Source organism: Lissotriton vulgaris, chromosome 12 (assembly GCF_964263255.1).
Source record: "Lissotriton vulgaris chromosome 12, aLisVul1.2, whole genome shotgun sequence".
In the NCBI taxonomy this organism is placed as follows: Eukaryota; Metazoa; Chordata; class Amphibia; order Caudata; family Salamandridae; genus Lissotriton; species Lissotriton vulgaris.
Window position 1 is genome coordinate 563,609,024 of NC_141700.1, and position 17,385 is coordinate 563,626,408.

At 41.1% G+C, this 17,385-nt stretch overlaps 2 protein-coding genes across 3 annotated transcripts; one reads left to right on the forward strand and one right to left on the reverse strand.

Annotated features, from left to right (window-relative positions):
* Positions 1 to 1,504: 1,504 nt before the first annotated feature.
* On the reverse strand, positions 1,505 to 8,204 carry BOLA1 (bolA family member 1). 2 transcript variants are annotated; one of them, XM_086945383.1, is made up of 2 exons: positions 8,144 to 8,204; positions 1,505 to 2,064 (listed from the first exon to the last, which is right to left on the reverse strand). In XM_086945383.1, the coding sequence occupies exon 2, from the start codon at positions 2,052 to 2,054 to the stop codon at positions 1,617 to 1,619; it is 438 nt and encodes a 145-aa protein (XP_086801509.1). In that variant the 5' UTR covers positions 2,055 to 2,064; positions 8,144 to 8,204; the 3' UTR covers positions 1,505 to 1,616. The 2 variants fall into 2 exon arrangements, with proteins under 2 accessions (XP_086801509.1, XP_086801508.1); XM_086945382.1 differs by lacking the exon at positions 8,144 to 8,204 and adding an exon at positions 7,925 to 7,977.
* An 823-nt stretch (positions 8,205 to 9,027) lies between these two features.
* Positions 9,028 to 13,792, forward strand: WHAMM (WASP homolog associated with actin, golgi membranes and microtubules). The gene has a single exon (XM_086945384.1). It carries the CDS (start codon positions 9,536 to 9,538, stop codon positions 11,915 to 11,917), a length of 2,382 nt encoding a protein of 793 aa, XP_086801510.1. The 5' UTR covers positions 9,028 to 9,535; the 3' UTR covers positions 11,918 to 13,792.
* The last annotated feature ends 3,593 nt before the right edge of the window (positions 13,793 to 17,385 follow it).

A 17,385-nucleotide genomic window follows, 5' to 3' on the forward strand; every position in this document is an offset into this window, starting at 1 on the left:
TTATCCTTTGTAAGGCAGTCTCTCACCCTGATCGGGTTCGAGAATCTCTGGTCAAATCCCGAGGCTTCCTGCTCAGCTATCTCTAAGAAAACCATCTCTCACACTATAAAAGACTTTAATCTAAGGAATGAATTCTGTTTAGCTAAAACTCCAAGTCTAACCGATGCCTTCCTGGACCATATGTCACACTATAGCTTTGAGCAGGAGATCAATGCCATACAACCTACTCTAGCGAAGACGCTTTATCTACAATTTAGATATGGAACTCTGCCTTTATACTCAACGATCGATAGGTGGATGGGGGGTCCAGCCCGTCCCTGCCCAGGTTGTCGAATAGAGGATGAAAATCCTGTACACGTTATCCTCTTGTGTCCGGCATATGCTAATATCTGGAAGAAGTAGATAATTCAGTTGTGCAACAATCTGGGCATTAAGAACTATCTTGTTTTTTTCAGGATCTTGAAAACTGATACCAATGCAGTGATAGTGGCCGCTGTAGCAAAGTTCATGTTCTTAATGTGGTCAATTCGAAGGAATCTGATTAGTTAAGATTGTTATATACTTGCACTAAGTTCTATTGTGGAGACGAAGGGAGTGAATGAGTATATCAAAGGATATTTTACAATTTTTAAGCATCTGTAGATCTAATTTAAATTGTTTATAACTTTTTAAAATGCTATCTCTCCCCACTTCGCTGATTTTATGATGATGGATTATTCCAATTGAATTGTTTCTAAAAGACAACTATTATGTTTGAAAACTGTATATTTTTTATGTATGTGCTTTTATGGTTAAACCTAACCGCAATAAAGCTTTTTGAACTGATAAGATAAACATAACAAAAATGTATACAGGAAAGATGCTTTTCCTGCTATACTTCAAAAATATGAGCAAAATACCAAACTCATCTACTGTATCAAGTAATAAGCTTCACAACTTAATTCCTTTTTTTCTTTGGCCTATATTGAGCTTATTTATATCAGAGAGAAAACTAATTCATATATAGTTCATGTACAGAATATCTTTATTAAAGTTTGACAGTTTTGATGCTCCAAATAAAAAAAAATGTTGTGAATGCCATTGTCAGTTAAAAGATATTGAAGTTTCAAGTAATAGAAGAAAACGGCTCCATTGCGGAGGGTTTGCATTACAATAGCATGACATTAAAATAAGCACACAGCTGGAAAGGAAGAATGCTAGGTGTCACGGTGCCAAAATCATAAAAGCAGACACAAAACTTTATTTTTTATTGAAATTGTTCAGTAAGTGACCCAATATGCAGGTGACCTAAGCTTAGAGCACTGCTACTCGGAAAGAGTAGTACTTAGGTGAACAGCTTCATAGTGAATATACATGCTGCAAAAAGAATGTCAGAATTTAGGGCCCAGGGAGCGAGCAAAAGGTCACATCGTGATTGAAAAGTATAGTGAAAGGCCCGCTCTGTAATCAGTAAGTCAACGTGGCTGAATATTCAAAGACTGAAACACAAAACGTAACACAAAAATGCACAAGAATAATTTATTGCATCCAACTGAAAAAGGTAAAACCGGGTAAGCGTAAAGCTATGTGTTGAGCGCACGTCCACACTCTGCCTCAGCTTATTTCCCCATCAAGCGTCAAGCTTGGTTGGTCAGTTTATTGCTCATTTGTGGATCATGCTTGGAACCCCCCATGCAGGCAGGGCTCTTGCTTATGCTGGGGTTCTCCTCCCACTGCTGGGGGGTCTTTGCTTGGATGGATAAGGCATGCACAGGTCCTGCCAGCTCCTCCTTCAGTGTGTCATTTACAAGTCTGTGCCTCTGGAGCAGAGTCATTCCCTCAAAGCGCTTACACACCACCACCACCTTGAAGTGGGTCTCGGACCCTGGGGGGACGCTGTGCATGTGGCTCTCGTTGTAGACCTGAATGTGGACTGGCTCCAGCTGGCTAGCAAGCTTGGCGCGGATGGATGATTCCACTGGCCTCTCCATGTTGGGAAGTGTGGCAGAACCACCTAGTCGCAAGGCTGACTGGAACAATGTTCTGCTGGTCTGGAGCCGACGCAAAGTGATCATTAGGACGAAGCTGAAATGAAGAGGGATGGATGTTAAAAGATTGGCCCAAGCCAGTGAGTTCACTGGAATTTGCAGTGTTCTTAGTTCTGTTTTAAAAATCCAGATTGCCACGCAGTTCACACAATTTAAAACTCAAAGGGAAAAGCATTCTGTTACTTTTGGGAAACATATATACATAATTATTTGACGCCAGGAGTCAATTTAACCCCTTGAGTGCTGCCGTCGGCCAACGGTCGTCGCGAGCACTACCTTGCCAGTGCTGCGCATGTCCATTGGCCGACGCGCCGCACCCGTTTCTTCGAACGTTCAGCACTGGCGCAGAACGTTCGAAGCAACAAATGGGTTAAAGAAAACGGGACTGGAGCTCCCCTCACCCCATCTCAAAGCACCCAACAGCAAAATCCGAAGTAGACATATTACATCATGGTGTGTAGACCGAGATACCTTCACAGGATACACATATGGACTAAAGCAAATGATTATATGAACAGAAACCACACCTGGACTAATACAATGATTTCATTATTTTTTACCAGATTTATTGAGTTTTCCAATATTCGCATTTCAAACTTCATTTATGCAATACCGAACATGCAAGGTGTTATCCATACATTTCTGGTTCTCTTCAACAACAACTTTATACTGCTCCCCCCCCCCCCCCCCCCCCCCTCCCCTGGTACTGTGAGTTCTCATATAGTGGGGTTAGGGTCAGATGGTAGGCTAGCCTTCATGCTGTCAAGCCTGTTTCCCATTCTCCCCGGCCATGTGTTGGGGACTGTGAGGGACCTGCCCTCTCCACTTCCCGCCCACTTCCTGCTAGTTCATCCACTAATTGCTCCCATGCCCTTGCCTTGTCTAGTGTGCCGAAGCCCTGTCTTGCTTCCCTAAATAGGAGTCTCCCTTCTACACCTGTCCACTTTTCCGATTCCTTCTTCCATGTTCCCACTCTCGGTCCCCCTGCTGCCTTCCAGTTACTGGTGGTTTCTCGTTTAGCCAGGACATAAGCCAGGTCTTAAAATGTGCCAGTCGTTTTTGTTTTGGCTGTGTGTAGAGACCAACCTAGCACACCTGGGGTGTGTGGTATCTCTCGCTGGACTTAAACAATGATTATATGAATATAACATGGGAAAATATCACTTTCAATTTTGTTTTTTCAGAAACATTTGGTGAATTGACCAACAATACACAACGTTTCTAGTACCAAACTGTGCAAGGTGAAGGTAAGCTAAGGGGCAAGCAGGAACAATAAAAGAAAGCTACACAAAAATGTAAAGCACAAACAATGCCCAGTTTTGACTTTCATTTGGTGAAAAAGTTTTTTATGGCTTTTCAAAGACACAAAACAGGTATTGACTGGGCAGGAATCCAAACGTCCTCACCATGAGAAGAGTAGAACACAGCAGTAACTGTACAAAGTTCCCTCAGACACCCTTCCGCAATTATCACACTCCCAGGACCATCATGTGCAGCTGCCTTTAATGTTTCCTCTACTGTGCTGCATGTTCTATTGTACTGCATGTCTGTATTAGGCTTTACAATGAGGTGATCCAAAAGCTTGTTAAAAACAAGTATTGGAAAAGGTTTTTTTGCCAACAGGCAGCTTGCGCTGTTTGGTAGGTGAGACCTAATTAAGTGAATAAGTACTGGCACAGCCAATAGGTCTCACCTCTGAGTGTTATTGACTTTGTTAATGTTTTTAGCCATGTCTACAGTAAACTGGAAGCTGTGCAGCATGGTTATGGTTAAATCTAAGCAACACGAAGGGGGGTGTGAGGAGGAAAAGCATTGTGAGACAGAGAGAGCAATGTGTACGGATGGTAAAGAAGCAAATGGGGAAGAAACAACGAAGGAGAAGACTCAAGATCAAGCGCAACATAGAGGAGCAGGGAGAAGCATACGGGCGACAGTGAGGAACACAGAGTGCAGGGAGAGAAAAGTACATAAGGGAGATAGCTGGAAAACACATTCACTCTTGTGGAATGCTTTACCAAAAAGGAAAAAGTAGCGCTTGAAAGGTAAGCAGTGGAAGCATCGAAGCCAGTCAACCAAAACAGATGGTAAAGAGTTTATGCTCCATAGGAGGAACAAACACAAAACTGACTAGCTGGGTCACAAATAAGAACCAGGCAAATGAGAATGGCTGGAAAGGCCCTAAGCGTTTGTATTTTCTTTATATGTCCATAATATGTCTTACACAACCAAACAGCAGGCTTGGCCTAAAATGACATATCTCACAAATACATTAAAAACATTCAATGTAAGCACAGATTGGGCTTCAAGACCCGACAATGAAGTTGGCTACTTTCTATGGTGATATGCACATGTGCAAGAGCACAATGCCATCACTCGCAGTGAAGAGAGACAAAGTTGGCTGACCCACTACCCCAGAATGTATGTTGTGGTTAGCTGACACAAAAGGTGAATGGCACTTGAACCGACCAATGGATGAAGAGGGCAGACCAAAGTTCGTCTACATATGTATATGTGCGTCTCAAGGCCACACCTAAAAAGATTACCCTGATTGTATGGCCCATTTTTAAGATTTCAGAAGGTTACTTAATATCATAAAATGTAAATACTCTGATAACCCTATCCCTTCATTAGAATCAGGGCCGGACTGGCCATAGCGGGCACGGGGCAATCCCTCGGTGCCCCGCAAGGGTGGGGGCCGGTTTTGAGCCCCTGGGGGGCAATTTTGTTACAGGGCCGTTTTTGCAGCATAGCTGCAAAATTGGCCGAAAACCGGCCCTAGCAAAGAGCTCGGCTGTACCTCCAACCCCCCCCCCCCGCGTGGGGGGGGGGGGGGGGGGGGGGGGCGGCCGAGCACTTTGCCAGGGCCGGTTTGGGTTCCCAGTTCGGCCCAGATTAGAATATGAATAATTTGCCCTGCACTAAACAAGTAAATTACTTGATTTCTTTAAGGGGACTGAATTAAGTGTGTGACCTCTGACTCCATTGCTATGCACTTGGCTACACAAGGATTTTACTCTTTAAATGGCTTCCCTATCTTAATTTAGAATTTCAGATTTCGTCTTTTACATTTGTAATTGATCCTTATCACACGTATTGCTATTAACAGCTTAAAGGTATTCAGTTTACTGACTTTAGAAGGGTGGCATGTAAACCAAAACAGACGTCAGAAGCAAGCATTAACTTATGGAGTCACCTTGATGACTCTGATTGTGATTACTTGTCCTTACATTTGATTACAGGAGATTAGACTGATTACTTTATCCTTCACTGCATTTGTCAGTGTCCCATGCTCGACTTCCAGAGAGAGTGCACGGGACTTCACAGATCATAACTTAATACACTAGATTCACAGACCTCCGCTCCGATATTGTGGTCCCCAGCACAAAATTCTTAACTTCTGGCTGGGATACATTTTATAAACCACTTACAGTCTCCAACTGAATCAGGGAAACGACTGCCTGTTTCTCAAGGCTTCTATGTGGTATCCACAAAGAAACGCTTGCCTACGGAAGCAATGGACCCAGGACCTACCAGAAAGATACTACTGCTGTACGAGCTCATAATCATGGAATGCTAAAAAAAAATAAGTATTGGCAAAGCCATTCGGTCTGACTTTGGTTGTCTGCATTTCGGCTTTGTCAATGCTTGCTTTGCAATTGTTTTTGTTTAAATTTGTTCTGACTTCCGGGCCTTCGCCAATAATATAAAAAAGAAGAAAAAAATGGTCTTAAAAAGCACACATTTCAACGGTGTCAGTCAAAGAAATTGTTTACAGCAACGGTTGAAGCAAAGTGACTCACTGCCCCATGCTGTATGACATAGTGGGTGGAACACAAATGGAAATGTTAACAACAGACCAATTGATAAAGATGGTTGGTAGAAAGGCTCTTTCAGTTGGTATATTATATGTATAATTTTACTAAAATCAAAAGGTCTTGGCTAACGCCAGGCCAATGACTGGTGCTATCAATACATCAACAAGGTTATGCACTGTACCATGCTTTCGCAGTTCAAGATATTTCCTTGTTCTTGGACTTCGCTAGTTCAGCAGAGGTGGCGGTTTCATCATGCTTGACATTTCTGAAATACTAACAGTCTTCATCGCCTATGGTATTTCCAGGTATATGAGAGTCCTTTTGTGGGGCTTTAGATTTTCTTTGACACCATGACAATACCTAAATCATTCTCATTTTTTTCTGATGCTTGTAGTTAACTGAACTGAGAGCTTTGGTATCTGTTGGCCTAAACACCTCACCCCTGTTCGAATATAAAGCTGTGATCCACTAGATCAGAGGTTCTTACACTTTTTTACTTCTGTGGAACACCACTTAATTATTACTGGAATCTGGGGACCGCCAATGAATAGTTATTGGAAACCAGGGATCACTACTGAATCATTAGTGGAACCTGGGAACCACAGCTTGCCATATTTTGATGATTTAAACCTCAAAACAATACACAAAAAAACCAGATACAAGCATGCATCAAAGTGTTTTTTAGGGGAGCCCGTTCATTGACAATTTATCAGAACGGGTCTCAAAGATAATCTCTTGAATTTCCAAAGGTACACTTTGAATAGTCCCGGTGCCTGTTGCGTTCGACTGTTTTACTTGGGAGAACGCAACTGGTCTAAATTGTGATACAAGCATTCATCAAACAACTTCACAAACTATGAAATATTTAATTCACAAATATTTAAAAAAAGAAAATGTCCATTCTCATGAAAAGGTCGGGCTTTTCAAAATTTAACTGAGGCCACACATCTTCCATACTACATTATGTGTGATGGATTTTCACTGCTTCTACAAAAAAATCTCAGAAGACCATTATACTTTTTGGTCTCCAATTTCAAATTCCTCCACTTTTAAGGAACGTTAAAAAAAATTAATTTTATATTTGTTTTAATTTATATAAATTTTAATAATCTGTTGATACTATTTCATCTTCTAATTAGTCGCAAAACCCTGTGAATAGGCGTCTTGGAACCCATGGTGCACAAAACAACTGGTTAATAACCACTCCTACAGATCGCTTTTAGCTCTTTCCCATTTAGGTTAGTGTGGTGTTTACTTGCATTGCCAAATGGTTCTAGAAAGCATGTGATGATGAGTACATGGGTCTGAGGGGGGGGGGGGGATGTTGGGGAGAATAGATTGTTGGAGGAATGGTTGGAATGAGGCAGTTGGGAGAAGCCGTGGTTAATGGTGGATGTGTTACCCGCTCTTCTTCCTACAATAAAGATACTACTTGTTCCTTCGCTTGCTGCCTCGTTTCTTCGCTACAGTTGTAGGTGTCTACTGGTACCACAAAATCAGATCCTGCGAACCTCTGAGACAGAGTATTATAGATTTCGATATATCTATGTACACCGCATGCATTACTTTTCGAGCAGCTCATCAACAGGTTAAACTGACCAAAGATAACGTCCTCGGACACCTTTCTGTTAAAACGCTATATTGTCCTTGGTGTGCCAGCCGATGAAAGCGAGCAAAGACAGGGATATGGTTAGGCTGCAAAAGCCCATGCGCGAACCAAGACATTAAATATTTGGCAGGTAAATCATGAAACAAACATCAAGTAAAAGCAAGTTAAATTCTCTACAAAATTAAAATGTATATATTTCCTTAACATAAGATAGAGTGTATTTAGTCAATGCATATTCCCAATAATATTCCCTCACATTAGGTCAACTTTGTTAATATGTATTTTACTCCTGCGTTTAACCTAACACTGACAGATTTTTTTATTTTTTACAATATAAATATGCAAATTGTTGGAGTTAGAACTGCATATATGTAACTTGTTAGCGTGCTCAGTCTTCCTTGTGTACCTTTGTAACCGTATATATGTAACTTGTTAGCGTGTTTAGTGAATCTTGTCTTCCTCATGTTCCCTACCTGGTTACTCTGACACCTTTGGGTAAAGTTCGCGCTATATAAAACTGCATTATATAAATAACATCCTCCAACTAATCCACCTCCGTAAATCTATCCTTCCTACTCATTAACGAGCAGATTTCCACACAGCATTTTCAAGCTGCATTCCCCCTCCGGCGGGGGGGGGGGGGGGGGGGGGGGGGGGGTGTAATTTTTAAGGAGCATAAAAATTTAACTGACCAGTTTTCTCCACTCGGACGTTGCTCAGCCTAGAGTGAGAGTCACACACGGTGAGATTGAGAACACTGTGCATCGAACTGTATACAAACGTAGAGCCGAGTCCCAAATGAACTACTAAACGCCATCTTGGAAAGGTGCGAAATCCAACATACCACAACTAAAGTAATACATAAAAATCAAAGATTTGCACATCGTTCCAAAGCAGTTTTTCAAACGCTATAACTTTCAATTATCTTACAAGTGATACAATCAATGATTTAACAAGTTCCGTAAGGTTTATTTCAGAATAATATCGCACTATTTAAATAGCAAATTTATCAACAAAACAATAGAAAATAATTCAATATTTTTCTTCTTCTTAGTAATTTAATTTGTACGTATTTTCATTTTCGCCCGTCTCTACTTTGAATTCAGCGCATTCTTTTCCAAGGTGTCTGCTCAGATTGCAAGCAATGGAAAATACAAATGCACTAACGTGAGCGCATGCGCAGTTCAGGCCTACCGAGAAGCTTGTTATCGGACTGCGGCGCTGGAGAAAAATGTGTCGGCAGTACCTTTTGTTGGCCCATGGTTTTCATTTAAAATGTATTATCACAAAGAAAAAAAAACGCAATTATGTTTCATGAAAATAACCAATTCAATGGCCGTTACGTTTTATTTTCATCGGTAATATTTAAAACTCTGTGTGAAATACGATTTTGAAGACGAAAGCAGTATTTTAATTTAAAAATACTAAACTATGGTTTTTATCAGCACTTTCTTTGAAACATCTTGTAAATCACTCGTTTTAAGATGGCTCCTGCATTTACGTAGTCTTTAAACGACCTCTAAAGTGGCTTGTTTTCCTTAATGTGTCAGAGATAGGGTTAAAGTGTGCTTGGCACGTCACGGCTGTGAAAGCTTATGTTTCTGCCCTCATGACGTTCGTCTGACTGTGCGGAAAGAAAAGGTAGAAGGGTAGCTGGCAGGCTTCGGTATCGAGCGGGAGTTACCTGCCCCTAACTCGGGTTCTTCCTCACGAAGTCTCCCCTGTAGTGACTTGGGCATACTTGAAAGGCACAGGCCACAGGCTATCCAGTGGATTTGACGAGAATGGATCTCACCTCTTTCTTCCAAAACGGAGGGGCCGCCACAGCTTCAGTTTCCGAAAGCAGAAGAATAAACGTCCTAATACTTTCTTTGCAGAGAGGTTAACAGGCTTCATTATGCCTGACAGCATCATCTATTCTTGAACTGGCTGCACTATCCGATTTAAGAGTATACCAAAGGCAATAAAGAATCTGATCAGAAGGGGGACATTAGTCTTGCTCTCCTAGAATAGGGGGTAGTCACGCCTACTGAGTTCACTGCCACCCTCTGACGTCCCCAACCTGTGCATTGGCCTCCACCAGCATGGAGTGCGAGCGCATGGATAGCCTGGATGGCTGGGTTGCAATCAAGCCCAATGCCTTCGAGGAACCAGACAAGTTCAGACTAGTCTTCATTGTGTGCTGGAACGATATTGAAAGCAAATTTGCAGTAACCTGTCACAATCGGACCCTTCAGCTACGACAGCGGCGACATTCGGGTGGTGGACAAGAGGACGAGGAAGATCAGCGCACAAGCTGGGCTGGTATATTCTCAGTACGGGACCTGCAGCTCATCAACCAACAACTGTCTGGGGTATGTGAGGAGCTGAAGCCCTGTTTTCCAACTCTGCCATTGTTTAAGTCAAGTGGTACTCTCTGGTCCTTGATATTTCCAGTCGAAACAGCGTTTGAGGGGGCTGAAGAGGAACTAGAGGCAACATGCCGTAACCTTGAATCCTACTTCAAAACCGCCACTGAGCTCTGTGGTCGCAGCATAGTCCTGGATTCCCTCTTTGCAGAGGACCAGGGGGACATTGATCAGTACTTTGAGAACCTGCACGAGTTTCGGAAGCAGACTCTGGAGGACTGCGTGACCAGGGCTAAGGAAGAGCTCAGGAGCATTCTCCATCAACATAAACATGCCAATAAGATGGTGGATCTGATGAAGGTGTATGGAAAAGAAGATGAAGTATACCAAAACCTTGTTACAGTGGCCACTGAGTTCTACCAATATTTACTGCAGCCATTCAGAGACATGAGAGAACTTGCAGTATTATACAAACTGGAGATCTTGAAATCTTTGAAAATGGATGATCTGGGCCCCAAAAGAATAGAAGCTCTGGAGAAGGATGTTGACAAGTGGAATGGACGGGCTGAGCAGGCTGTGTCGTCTATTCAGGATGTGACTGTGAATTACTTTAAAGAGACTGTTAAGGCACTGGCTGCAATGCAGAAACAGATGGAGATGGATGAGAAGAGGTTTGGCCAAACTGCCTGGGCTGCCGCAGTGCTAAGGTTGGAGAAGCTGAAGACTATGTTGGCGAAGGAGACACTGCAGCACATGCGGGCGAGAGAGCTATGCCTGAATCACAAAAGGGTGGAAATTCAGAGGAGCATGGAGAAGTTGACAGAGCAGGACATGGATGCCATTGACCAGTTGGAGATTCAATACTATGAGACCCAACTGGAACTGTATGATGTGCAGTTTGAGATACTGAAACACGAGGAGAGGCTGCTTATCACGCAACTGGACAGTATAAAGCGTCAAATCAAGGAGAAGGAGGAAGAAGTTATCTATTATGATACATGTGAAGACCCAGATGAGCTTCAAGAAAATGAGCCAAGGGGATTACTGCATCACCCTGAGTCAGCCGAGATGAAAACTCTTAAAATGAAGGCACAGCGTCTGGAGTCTAAACGAGGCAATATCTGTGCAAGAAGAGCCTATCTCAGGAACAAGAGAGATCAATGTGAAGAGACTCAGAAAATGAAGCTGCAACAAGTAGAAAAGACCATGAAAGAGTACCATCAGCATCACAGCATACAGATAAAGCGAAACAAAAAGAAGGAAGAAGACCATAAAAAGAAAGAATTTGTTGACCAGGAGCGCCAGAGAACGCTGCAGAGGTTGTTGACATTTAAAGAGAAGTGCCCATCTCAGTTTGTACTGAAAACATCTCGGTCACAGCCTCAAAGTTTGAAAGTGCGTCAGGATCTTTCCCACCGGCCATTATCGCCTTCTATCAAATCCAGCCAGACACCGTCCATGCAGCCAAAAGTCATTCCGCGGTCCAAGGTACTTGGAAGAGGAAAACCTCGAAGTGCTCTGGTAGATGTTCCTGTACAGATTTTTGTTTCACCAAATGTACCAAAAGACCAAACTTTCAGTGACCGGTTGATTGAAGCATCCACAAATATGCCTCCACCACCCCCACCTTTGCCTCCTCCACCTCCTCCACCACCCCTACCACCTCCTCTTCCTTTTTCACCAGAGGCCATCTCTCAACCTTTTTCGCCAGACCCCTCTTTGAAAACTTTTAGCAAGCCATCAATAAATGAAGGATTGTGTGGAAGTGGCGGTGAAGCAAGGCTACAGGAATCTGGGAAGAAAGTTTCGAACCACTATTCTGGATCAATGGACGAAATCTTGGCCTCCTTGAAACGCGGTGAAATTCTACTTCGTAAAGTCCAGCACCCAAGTACCCCAGCAACTGACACTGGCCCAAGGGACAGCATCCTCTCCTCCATCAGACAAGGAGTGAAACTGAGGAAAGTTGTCCGCGAGGACAGGGCAGACTCTAGCAATGAACCAGAATGTGAACTGGAAAGAAGTATTAAAGCAGCTATGAAAAGAATTAAAAAAGTATCTGCTGACTCGGAAGATGAGGAAATGCATGAGTATAAAAGTGGAGAATGGGATACTTAGAAACCTAGCCAGCAGTTTGGTTCACTTTTCTTTTACTGGATATTTTTGAGAGTGAGTTTATAAACGCAGCACTGAGCAAATATATGGAGAAAAAATATTTATATTGCATTGTATGTTTAAGGTAAATCAGTTATTGAACGTTTTCTAAAATATTGAATTGGTTGTTGCAGAACTTATTTCTCTATATGTCTAACCAGCACTTCTTCATGATAAGTAAGCATGGAGTGAAAATGATTAGATTATTTTGTATTATCTTCTTATCACATGATTACAGTGGGACATGATGATTCAAATGTTTGTATGAGGGAGGTTCCAACTTAATGAAATTGAATTGCAGTCAATGGTGAATTTATATGCACTTATACAATTATGGAAGAGCACTTCATGGGGAATGTTATCTCCAAGTTTATATTTTAGCTGAAAGTGCCCTACTGTTATTCCTCTTGTAAGGAAGTGTTTATATGACAAAAAGCTCTTATCACCTACCTGCTAGCCAAACTGATTTTCTATATGGGACTTATTTTTTTTTAATAAATCCGGACTCCTTGTGAAGAGGCTTGACTCCCATGTGAATTGGTGCATGCCCATCTAAAATAACAGAAGACGTATGGTGTGCTGCCACACTGGGGCATCATCCTTGGAAGTCCAATTTGGAATTTGTGCTTAATAGATTATCGCACAAAGTAAAGCAGAGCAGCGTAAATGCAAGTGGAACCTGGGTGATTGCACTATACAGAAACACCAAAGGTCACAGAGTATAATTTTAGCTAAATATAAATCACTTTACAAGCAGTATAACTGCAGAGAAAGATCTACTTGAAAACTGCAATAAAAGCTTAAAAGTTCAGAACTACGTGAAGCATATTCATAGGAAGCTCAGTGCAGTTATGCAACCCACTTATGTACTAAGTGACAAGACTATAACAATACTGAGAAAGTAAGAATCGGCCCAATGTGAACAAGTGGCAAGAGTTTTCAAAGAGTTAGTGGACAAAATATCTAGAATGTATTTTATGGTTTGCCTTTGGGTAAATTCTACTGTAGAACGTTGTTTTCATCGTATGCCTTTAAAGAATACAGTGGCAAAAAAGATGATGGCCAGGCCTTTCGAAAATGCAATTATCATGTGCTCTCCAAAACTCCCAGACTAAGGAGGATCTCCAACTCTCTCCAACATAAAATGTAGGCCTTAAGTTTGCTAATATTGCTGCTATCGCCCTCTTGAATGGTGTGAATTAGTGTTTAATGTAAATGAATGGCCACAAACAGCAGCTCTACCCAGTTGAATACTCTGTTGCATATGTTAGTTTTTATCCATTAAGACATTTTGTACAACATTTTCCACTCGCAGAGATTACTTGTAGACAAGGACTGTTAGACTAACATAGTTTACCCATTTGTCTGCTATAACAGCCAAGCCGTTTACTACTTTGCTCAGCTTGTACAACGACATAGCTATGTTGACTTTGTTTCATACAGTGTTTTTTGATGACAGCAGTTCTTGGGCAAAACCTTTTGGTTGACTCAAATGATGTGCTATGATGATATGTCAGTAAGAAGTCCACAATGACAGAAGTAATTTTGTTCTGAAGTTAAGAAACGGAGCGGGAGGCAAAATATTACCTTGCATATGCTTCAGCTAAATGTTCACATTAAGGTCCAGCCCAGTGGTGGTATTGGATTTCTATGGAACTTAATCTTAAACTACATTGTACTCAGAGAACAGTATATAATGTTTGTCAGTTAGTTAATAATGTTAATAAGTACACTGTCTGCTGTGAGTTTCATTGTCTGTTCCTGCTGCCAGCTGACGGTGAAACAATTTGGCAAAACGGTAACAGCTCATAAATTAAAAATGAAACCGTGACAAAGCCAGTATGTCTTACTTTGTCATTCATTGTATTTAGTAAGTGCCTATTGCGCTCGGAGACACAGCATGTTTGTATAATGTGTAGTAAATTTAGGAAGACGGACTACTGGTACTCCACTCTTGGTTTTGTGCTTAATGAGGCTGACACAGCCTGGCAGTAAGCACAGCTTTCTTTGTGTGTGTCATGCGCAGGGTGTAGGCTGATGCATACCAGCATCCTGCAATGCACCCAAGGGATTTCTAATATGACAAATTTTCAATAGTAATTGGAATGTTATTACGGGTTACGTAAAGTGGTTTACTGCCTATTTGCCACTATGTGCCAAAAGGAAGAATTTTCTATTCTGTAGATTACGACTTTGAAACCACTTCGCTTAAAAATGGCACAGGTGCTCTATGAAGCTCTGAATAAAAAAAGTGGTTATTATTAAGAATATCTGAAGTTGTTTTCTAAAACCAGGATGTCTGCAGCTGATTTATTGCTAAATGATGAGTTTCCCTACAGAATCTTCTTTTGAATCCGGATTGACCAACCACATATTATTTCCTGATGTTTGTAGAACAAAATAGCAGGAATGGAACAAATAGTTGAGTCTGGCGTGTTATGTTTGGAAATTCTTCTTAGGGTTATCTTAACCCTATTTTATCCAGGGCACTAATTGCCTATTAGTATTGTTCATATTGCTTTACAGTAGATGTTCTGGAATAGTTTACACATGTAATAGCTAAATCTTAAAAATAGCACCATACAACTTCCATCTTTCCCTATGTGCTAGGTACGGGCCCAGTTAGGCATCCTACAGTTAAACTGACAAGTTTCTTTGTGTGCACTTCCATTTTCCGTATTAAAATTTCCAGTGCCAAATAGCTTGCAAACGGAAATGACAAGCAATTCTGGCTCAATCCTACTACGATCAGGTTTCTAGTATTTTAGATGGTTCGAGTGTTTGCTTTGCTATTTTCATTTTGGACTATTTTATTAGTCCACTTAGTGGATTATAAAGTTTCCTCATGCTTTTTGTTATGTGGAATAGGAAGCACTCTCTACCATTCCATGTCCATTTAATATCCCCTGTTTTAACAAGCAAGATATGATGCAGCTATGTTTCACATCTCAACTAGCACTTGCTCATTTTTGGTAGTGGATATTTTCAATTTCACAAAAAGTTCTTTATGGAAACATTGGGCTTGATTTGTAGACTGCATTTCAGCATTGTGCTGAACAGCACAACACACCAGTCCTTTAATCACAAATCTGATTTGTGGTAATTAAAAAGCTTAGGAGGCAAGTGCCAGAGCTCTGACTTGTGCCTTCTTGTTATTTGTTGCCTCCCTTCATGATGGATGAATAGAGGCTTGGCAAAGTTAGACTATCTACTGTTCGCTCCCCCCTCTCCCCCTTACTGTATCAGTGAAGAAACTGTATGTTGGAGAGCATGCTTCTACACAACCATTACGTTCCAGAAATATCATAATTTGAAGTTATGTTAGCGGACCCCAAATCTCAGTATTCCTGTTCTGAATGGTCTGTCTATCAGGGGGTCCACTGAGGGTCACTTTTAAGATATGAGATCATGAACCGTTGCATTCCCGCAGAACAAATATTTGGGTGTTAGTCAAACTCCGGTACCAGTTGTCTTTATTCGAAGCATTAATGGTCAAAACTTGTTTGGACAGAAACTGGTCACCCAAGTGCCCCACACACCTGTCATCAGAGGTCTGGTTAAGAGCTACCATCTCTTTTCACATTAACAATACTCCAACACTTTGAGCTACCTGTCAGTCGGTACCCCTGAGTTCTCCATTCACACTTGGTTCAATCCCTTTTAATTTTGTCTTTTATGCTTTAAGACAACTTGATTAGTAAATCATTGTCAGTCTGGCACTTTCTTAAACCAATTTTGGGCACTCCTTGTACTACCTATCTATGGCTGCTGAGAAAATAGAGCAAAGTACGGATGTATCATAGACAACATGCTCCATTTTAACGCAATGTCTGACAGCTTTGCACTAATGGCTGGGCTTAGAAACAAAGGGCTATATTATAAACTAAGGCTCTCGTGGTTCAACCATAATTCAGTTGTAAAATAATAATTGGAAAGTTATGTAACCCAGGCCTAACACTGTAGTGTATTTATCGCTACATCATTTCCTCAGGAGATGGACTTTTTGGTTTTAGATGCCTTATTTTATTTGATCTGCTATCCAAATCAAATCGAACAGCTTGTTATTTAAATATTTATTGCTCTGATTACATATTGAATAATATTTTTAGCGCTATTAATATACATTTTCTGAGTTGCAAAACATTTATCAGGTCATGGCGTGGGTACCAATATCGCGTCCATGTTACCCATGTAGAGTTAAGTGTGGATGTAGAATAATTTAGTTATCCATTTAGTGTAGAATATTCCTTGCTGTTGTTAGTGTCACCAACGCAGATTCTGGCAATACTCTGTGACTGTGTAATTGCTGAGTGTAAGACTCTACTACTTTCAACTTTGCAATTGAAGAGTAGCAGAGGACAACCCTACTAGACAGTACTTTAAATAAGATTTATCCTGGAATCGCAGTTAACCTCTATTAGTAACCTGACAGGGCTGTCATCTGTACCTACCCTGCTCCCCTTTTCATCAAGGTGCCACCACCCCTCTCTCTCATGGTCTGCATGCTCTTAGCATTCTAAACCTCACTTCACAGACTATAGCCTGTCATCTGTTGTCCTGTGTACTGCATGTGCACATATTTCATGGTTTGTGGAAGTGGTTTTTGCCCGTATCCTGAGCTGCTCTGAGTCATGGGCCAAAGGTACAGAGAAAAGACACATGCTAACAGGATCTTACTGTTTATACCTATTTACACGCATGTGCAGTGCATAACCGACATGCATAGATTGGATCGGCTACTGTGGGATGAAGCAGGATCCATGCGTATACACATTTCTTATTTCTGAGGCTAACATTGGAAATCTAACACACCACATCCCCAATCAGCGCGGCTAAAAATTCAGTTTGGCAGTAAAGTACAGATTTCAGTAAGCATAAACACACCTAGAGAATTTCTTCATATACACTTTATTAGGTAAATGGTTCTTAAAAGAAGCAACAGGTTAAATAATGTGCATCAGCAACCAAGAATCCAATGTATTTAAATAAACCGGTATAAAACTGGTGAACCATTTTATTTCAAATTGTTGACAAAGTCAGTCAAGTAATACCATTTTATAAAAAAAACCTCAAGAATACATTCCAAACAATAGAATGACCCAAATAACTAATTTACTGATAACATTTGTTAAATTGTGACAAAATGTATAGATTCATGAAACTAGTCATAGAATGGTTAAAAAGCGACCAATTGATTGGGAATGACAACATTTGAAGATATGTAAAGGCCACTCCACATTTGGGAGCTTAAGGTACTTGATATGAGCCAGTCTATAAAACTTCCCAAAAAGCGCATCATAGTTTGGGCAGAGATTTTACCTCAAGGGCACAGATTACCAATTTAAATACCAACAAGTGATGGGTAATACCTTCTCTAACTCTAGTAAGTATAATGCTCATAAACCCTTGATTCCAAGTCTAAATATGTTTTG

Coding starts and splice junctions, on each gene's coding strand:
- BOLA1 (XM_086945382.1), bottom strand. CDS start 7,974: ATGCAGTTTTATATAGCGCGAACTTTACCCAAAGGTGTCAGAGTAACC. Junction 2,065..7,924: donor AAAGGTGTCAGAGTAACCAG/GTAGGGAACATG, acceptor TCTTCATTTCAG/CTTCGTCCTAATGATCACTT.
- WHAMM (XM_086945384.1), top strand. CDS start 9,536: ATGGAGTGCGAGCGCATGGATAGCCTGGATGGCTGGGTTGCAATCAAG.